Source organism: Rhinopithecus roxellana, chromosome 5 (assembly GCF_007565055.1).
Source record: "Rhinopithecus roxellana isolate Shanxi Qingling chromosome 5, ASM756505v1, whole genome shotgun sequence".
In the NCBI taxonomy this organism is placed as follows: domain Eukaryota; kingdom Metazoa; phylum Chordata; class Mammalia; order Primates; family Cercopithecidae; genus Rhinopithecus; species Rhinopithecus roxellana.
This window is the reverse complement of record NC_044553.1, coordinates 83,289,313-83,296,289: the sequence shown is the minus strand read 5'-3', so window position 1 is coordinate 83,296,289 and position 6,977 is coordinate 83,289,313. Positions and strand designations below refer to the sequence as shown.

The window sequence follows — 6,977 nt, the reverse complement described above, 5'->3', positions numbered from 1 at the left end:
TTTACAGCAATTGCACCTTTGGTTCCAGAGTTGTAGAAGTGGGGAACCCATCTGGATTCTGATTCACCCTCACAGTGTTTGTGTGACAGAGAGGGCAGAAATCATGATCCCTGATTCTACAGGTTGGGGAAACCAAGGCACAGAGAAGCAATCTACCCAAAGTCACTCAGTAAGCCAGAAAACAAACTGGGTAAAGGTCCAGGCAAGACCACTTATGTTCCTTTCAGTGCCTTATCTGAAAAATCAGATTGTCTCCTCCAATGAATGCACATACTTTGGAAGTAAGTAGTTTTAAAGCAGAATTTTCTATGAAGGTTTCAAAAGCCCTTTACCAACTCAAGAACCACAAGGTAAGAACCAGAATCATATTAACCTTTTAGTTAAATGCTTCTGACTCATGGATAATAACCAATTATTTCAACTCACTGACAACCTGGTTACCCACAAGAGGAAAATTTAAGGAAAAAATTCACCCATTCAAGAAATAAACCTCGGTACACAGGTTTATTTCCTTTCCTTGTTTCATGACATCTTAAACCTAACACCCAAGCACTGCTTCCTTCTACACAATACACCTTTTATACTTGTTGGCATGTGATGGGGTGGGAGTGAAGGGCTGACAAAGTGTGTGTGTGTGTATGTGTGTGTAACAATCAGCCATTTCAGGGACAATTTTACCCAGAAGAATATATATGAAATACGTTTAATATAGTAGTTCTCTACCCTGTTTCCTTTCTTTTTTTTTTTTTTTTTTTTTGGTAACTTTTTATTCCTGATCCTGGTTTAATGTAAAAAGTGATGTTTTACTTCCTACCTTCCTTGATGAAGGCAGAGTCAATGGGTGGATATGGCAGTGGGGCAATTTCAGCTTAATGGAAGGGAAGCACTCTAAGGGTTAAAATTGCCTGATGACCACTGAATGTGACCTTTTGGACCATGGAGTGACCTGGTATTGCAAGTATTTCACCCCAGAGGCTAAATGACCATCTGTCCACGATGCACTGCCCCTTCCAACACTAGGGATCCATATTCCCAGAAAGAAACTAGGCTCACAGCAATCCTCCTGCCTCCCCCTCCAGGTCAAGAAAGGCACAAAAAGGACCAACAAATAATACTGACATGGTGCTTTGGATCCAGGAGGCCTTGCGGTACCAGGAGAGGAATACTGATGGTCCCATCTGGAGAATGGGAAAGGTGAGGCATTGAGAGGGTGAAATACTTTCAGGCATAGTTGAGGGTGTACCAGGAAATTTAAGGGGGAGACTTTCTCCTGGGGGCAGGTGGAGAAGGTACACGGCCATTGATAGTGAACACAACTCTCAACAAAGAGGCAATTCCAGATCTTCGGCCACCACAGTAAAGCAGCCAAGGATACCCTAATTGTCCTCAGAGAAGTGGAGATGATTCCTTCACAGAGGGAATCCTACACTCCAAACTCTCTGGGGCCCACCCTTGAGACTGCATGCAGGGCTGGAGATTTAGGCAGGAACAGCCTGGGCTGTAAGGTAGCTCTGCTTCTTAAGGCATGACTGCTGTCTTCATGGAGTGGGCCCCACCCTGCAAGGAAGCTTAATGGAATGGAACACTGCTGCCAAAGGAATCCACCCCTCCAGGGGCTGGGGGCTTCTATTAAAGCTAAACAGCATCACCAAACCAACCAATTTCCTGTGCCACTCGGTAGAATAAGGAGGGAGGGGGCAAAGGACAAAAATCGAACATTATCTGCAGATGATTGTCTAACTGGAAAATCCAAAGGACTGAACTGGAAAACTATCAAAACTGGTGAGAATTTGCTCAGATGGCCGATTAAAAGTCAGGTCTAAAAAATCAACTGTTTTTTGGATCATTTGGGCATGGCTTGACACCTTGGAGGAGCTGTGTTTTTCTGGGAGGCCTCCGTGCTTTGTGCAGCTTGCCATATTTTGAAAGATGGAGGTGAGCCAAGGTGACGTTCCCTCAGCAGTAGCAACTCTGTCTCAGACACCAATGTCGAACAGGTGCCTGGGGCAACTGCTGCAGAAAGGGTGGGGACAACCACCTCTGCCCTCTCCTGGGGGCCCCTCTCACCAGTCCTGATCAGCCCCTTTCCCCCAAGCTTCTCTATTCCAGCTCAAGAGACACATAGGGAAGTCTGGCAAGGGTCGGTGCAGGAGCCATCAAGGGTGGATGCGGGCAGACTGTGCTGTCATCTCCAAACGAAGTAAGTTTTAAAAACAAAGAGGGCCAGCTGACAGGTCCCACAAGTCTGTACTGTTGTTGCCTCACTGGTCAGAAGCCTTGAGAGGCCACCGCGCTGTGCACTGAGCAGGGACTCCCACGATGGTCAAAGTGGTCGAGGGAGGCCCCACGGGGCTGTGCGTGCCAATCTGATTGGCGAAGAGCTGCAGTTATTTGCGGTCCAGGCTGGCGTGTAGCTGGGCCTCCCGCACCATCCGGTCGAAGGAGCGCGTGTTGGTCTCCTCCCGCACCTTCTCGCGCACGTGGAAGGAGGCCCGGGCTGTGGAGCGGGCACTCTCCAGCGCACTGCGCCGTTCCCGCGACAGTTGCTCGCTGCGCTCCAGCTTGCGCCCGATGGCCTGGAGCAGCTCTCGCCGGCGGCAGTCTTCGTCCCTCTCCACTTTCTCTTTGTTGGCACGCTGGGCTCGTTCCTTCTCCAGCCGGCTCTGGCCCACGCGCCGCGCCTTCTGCTGCACTGCTTCCTCGGCCACCTGCGTCGCGTGCTGCAGCCGTCGCTCCCCCGCCCGGGCCAGCGCCTCCAGGTGCGCCTGATGTTCCCGCTCTTTGCGCTCCGCCGCCTCCTTGGCCCGCCGACCCTGCAGCTCCTCTCGTCTGGCCCGCTCTCGCAGTTCCCGGGTGCGCTGCTCCACCAAATGCTCGTAGTTCTCCTGCGCGCGGCCCAAGCTGGCTTCCAGCGAGTTCCGCAGGCCCTCTCGCTCCTGGCGCTGCTGCCGGGCCCGGCCCTGTAGCAGCGCCTCGTGGCGCGCCCGCTCGGCCCGGCTCAGCTCCCGCTTCTCCCGCTGTAGCTGACCCTCCTGCCGCTGCTTGGCGCGTGCCGCGCGCTGGGCGCGCTCCCTGCGGATCTGCTCGGCCCGCTCCCGCCCTTCCTGCAGGCCTTCCTCACGTTGCTTCAGGTTCTGCTCCTGCTGAAGCTTGCGCAGCCGATCCTCCCGGGCCGTGCGCTCCGCCCGCTCCCGCCGCAGTAGGCCCTGGCGCTCGGCCAGCTCCCGCCGCCGCTCCTCGCTGCGCTCGTACTGCCGCTGCCGCCGCCGCGCCGCCTCGCGCTCTTCGCGGCCACGGCGGCCTCGCCGCTCCTCCACCTGCGCGGCCCAGGCTCTGCGGCCCTGCTCCAGGGCGCGCTGCTTCTCCCGCTCCTCGCGCTCCCGCCGCTGCTCGGCGCGCACGCGCTGCAGCTCCCACTGGCCGTGGGCCGCCGCGCGTTGCTCCAGCAGCAGGAGCTCCTCCTGGTGCCGTGCCAGCATGAGCGCCGCGATCTTCCGGTCACGTTCCGGCACCCCGCGCAGGCCGCGCTCTGCACGCACTTGGCGCACGATGCGTTCCACGTGCTGAGCGGTCTGCGGCGAATGGCTCAGGTCACCGAGGCTGAAGCTGCGGCCGGTGATCGGAACCAGGGTCAGGGCGGAGGGGCGGCCCGGAGCGTTGGTGGTGGAGGACGCCGACCCCGCCGGGCAGCTGTTCCTGGCCGAGGCCCGAGGCGGCCAGCGCAGCTCTCTCAAGCTTTCTCCACTGTAGGATGACGACGATGCGCCCGACTCGGAGCTGAGGGCGCCCTCACGCCGGCGGGACAGTGAGTCCAGCGAATGGCTCTTCCTGCCTGTCCGAGAACCCGCCGGCGGAGGTTGGGTCCGCGCGGAGGAGGGACTGGGGGAAGACTTGCGGGCCGCACGCGGCGCGGGCGAGGCCGGGAGGCTGGCGCTGCTGCAGCTGCTGCTGCTGCCCGCGCTCGGTGCAGAGGCCGCGGCAGCAGCGGCGGCGGCGGCGGCCGCCGCGGGGCCCAAAGGCGTGAAAAGGCGCCGCTTCTCCTCGCGCATGATGCGCTCGCGCTCGGCACGGCATTGTTGCAGCTTGGCGCGCCGCTCCGCCTCGTAGGCCTCATACAGGCCGGTGGCCACCCGCATGGAGCGGCCCGGAGCCTCGCGCACCAGGTCGGCCAGGGCCCGTGGCAGCAGCTCCACTGGCTTGACCGCACAGCGGGCGCAGGCCTCCAGCGAGCGGGGGCTGGTCAGCACGTAGCGGCTGCCCTCCGCCTCCGGGCAGTCGAAGTTGAAGAGGTCAAGGTGCAGCAGCGGGGACTGCTCCCGCCGCCCGCCTTCTGCGGCTGCACACGGGACTTCTGCCTTGCGGGGCACCGCCGCGGAGGCCGAGGCCGAGGAGGCTGCGGGCTCCTGGGCGCCCTGGGCATCAGGGGGCACGGACGCCGCGGCCTCGTCCCCTCCGGAGTCGCCGGGCTCCGCTCCTGTCTTCTCTTCTTCAGGCACCGGGTCCACCATGGCTGAGCCCTGTCCTTTGTTGGAATCTCTGCGGATCACAAGGAGGGACATCGAGGAATACATCTGAGAGCTGTTCCCCCCTCCTCATCCATAGTCACCCCATCCCAACTTAATCCGCTTTCGGATTAGGCTCAGAGGCTTTGGTGGAACGTAAATCATAAAACCGATGTCGGAAAGCCCAGGCTGAGCGCCGGAATGGGGATGGGGGTGGGGCAGACACTCGTGTTCAGAGAGCAGCCTGGGTCTTCCTCAGCCCCGGAATGCGGGATGGAGGCCTGTGGCGAGGCTCCGTTGGGCACCTGGCCCGCTAGATGCATCCCCTTTCTGCTGCAAGTTAAGATGAAAAGATCCAGGTGCAGGCAGGAGCTAGCGAGGGAGGCGCTGGAGGATTCCTGGGAGGATTAGCGTATTTGTTTGTGGCTTAGGCGGGCTACTGGGGATGCAGCTTTGCAGGAACAAAAAAGCAAGAGGCCTATGCATCCCAAGGGACCCCATTTGTCTAAGGGAAGAAGTTTATGGTTGATTTCCCCTGCCAAAGGAGACTCGGGTGCAGGGCCCCCGGGTGATTAAAGGACTGGGAGAAGTCCCCAAAGGCCTTTCTGGGAGGGGTAATGGATTCTTGCTCCAGCAGCTCTGGCAGGGCTTGCCGAGGGCTCTGCACGCTGCCTCCGCCCCCACCTCCACCCCCACCGGCTGTTTGCTGGAGATGGAGAAGGTGCCTGGATGCTCTCAGACGCACCGGATCTCCTCCAAGTCTGAATGTGCTAAAGATACCATCCACCCCAGTCTGGATTCAGATACCCGCCCTCGGGTGCCCTCAGAGTTCCCCCACAGCATCCCAGTGGGTGGGCTCCTGGAGCGCAATGAGCCTGGCCGCCCAGGTTCCCGCAGCTCCCAGTACCCCAGCCAGTTTACTCACCCCGCGTCCTGGGCTTCGGCCCCGCGCCAAGGGCTTTTGTTCGCAGCTTGCCGCTGTCCCCTGCGCTTCTTCAGTCTCTGCGCCGGCGGGGTCGGGTTACTGCCGGCTGCAACCGCGAAAGGAGCCCCATCTGCCGCCGCCAGCGTCTCTCCATGGGGTCTGCGAACAGGGCGCGCGCGCACCCCAGATGCTACCTAAACGCGGGAGGGAGAGTGCGACAAAGTCTCCCTGAAATAACGCGGCTCTGCACCCTTCCCTCACAGTGATTCTTTAAAAAAGAAGCCCGGTTCTGTCGCTGCTGCATCGCTGTACACCTCTACAACCGTGGAGGTACCGCAGGTCCCACGCTGCCCCCTGCGCCTCCTGGCGGACACTCGAGGGTGCTGGTTTGTTTGCTTCGAGAACGAAGGAGAAATTATTGTTTAAATGTATATATGCACACACACATATGTATGCATATACACACATATAATATGTATATATACACCCTACACAGATACAGGTAGATGTAGGTATAGATATGGATAGATACTGATATATAGATCACCAGGAAACCCTAGTCTTTCAGCAGCCTAACTGGGTAGAATGAAGGAATTGCTCAGATTGTTTCTAAAGGAAATCTTGAGGAGCAAACAAACTTGATAGCGAATAATTGGGTGGAAATATGGCGCCTGATGCAAAGTGTGATTTTTTTTTTCAATGAAAAACTAAAGATAGGCTGGGCAAGGTGGCTTACGCCTATAATCCCAGCACTTTGGGAGGTCGAGGCCAGTGGATTACTTGAGTCTAGGAATTTGAGACCAGCCTGGACAACATAGCGAGACCCCGTCTCTAAAAAAATTTTAAAGAATTAGCTGGGGTGGTGTCCTGTGCCTGTAGTCCCAGCTACTCCAGAGGCTGAGGTGGGAGGATCACCTGAGCCCAGGAGGTTGAGGCTGCAGTGAGCCATGACTACGCCACTGCACTCCAGCCTGGGTGACAGAGTGAGACCCTGTCTCAAACAAATAAAACAAAATAAAAACAAACTAAGAACACTCATAGGTTTGAGGCAGGTGGAACATGTGTAACTGGTGTTTAATGCAATGTTTTATGACTTCCTGGTTATAGATAATAATTATAACCAGTTAGTGCCATAGAATGAGTATTATTTTGAGACATCTCCTGCCCACCTCTTTTCCATTTTGAGTGGTAGTGGCCATAGGAGACAGATTGGAGGAGTGCTTGATGGAGGGAAGTTGAGGAGAGGATGGGATAAAACATTAGAGGGCATGTTGAACTATGCATTGAATAACCTTGGCTGGGTGTGGTGGCACACACCTGTAATCCCAGCACTTTGGGAGGGTGAGGCAGAGGGATCATTTGAGGTTAGGAGTTCGAGACCAGCCTGGCCAACTAGTGAAACTCCATCTCTACTAAAAATACAAAAATTAGTTGGGTGTGGTGGCATGTACCTGTAATCCCAGCTACTCAGGAGGCTGAGGCAGGAGAATCGCATGAACCTGGGAGGCAGAGGTTGGAGTGAGCTGAGATCTCACCACTGCACTCCAGCC

At 56.8% G+C, this 6,977-nt stretch overlaps 1 protein-coding gene across 1 annotated transcript; it reads right to left on the bottom strand.

Annotated features, from left to right (window-relative positions):
* Window positions 1–689: 689 nt before the first annotated feature.
* CCDC177 (coiled-coil domain containing 177) lies at window positions 690–5,771 on the bottom strand. The gene is made up of 2 exons (XM_030931524.1): window positions 5,428–5,771; window positions 690–4,536 (listed from the first exon to the last, which is right to left on the bottom strand). The coding sequence occupies exon 2, from the start codon at window positions 4,506–4,508 to the stop codon at window positions 2,388–2,390; it is 2,121 nt and encodes a 706-aa protein (XP_030787384.1). The 5' UTR covers window positions 4,509–4,536; window positions 5,428–5,771; the 3' UTR covers window positions 690–2,387.
* Between the last annotated feature and the right edge of the window lie 1,206 nt (window positions 5,772–6,977).

Bases quoted from the DNA above. Each gene is read 5' to 3' on its own strand.
- CCDC177 (XM_030931524.1), bottom strand. From the start codon at position 4,508: ATGGTGGACCCGGTGCCTGAAGAAGAGAAGACAGGAGCGGAGCCCGGC.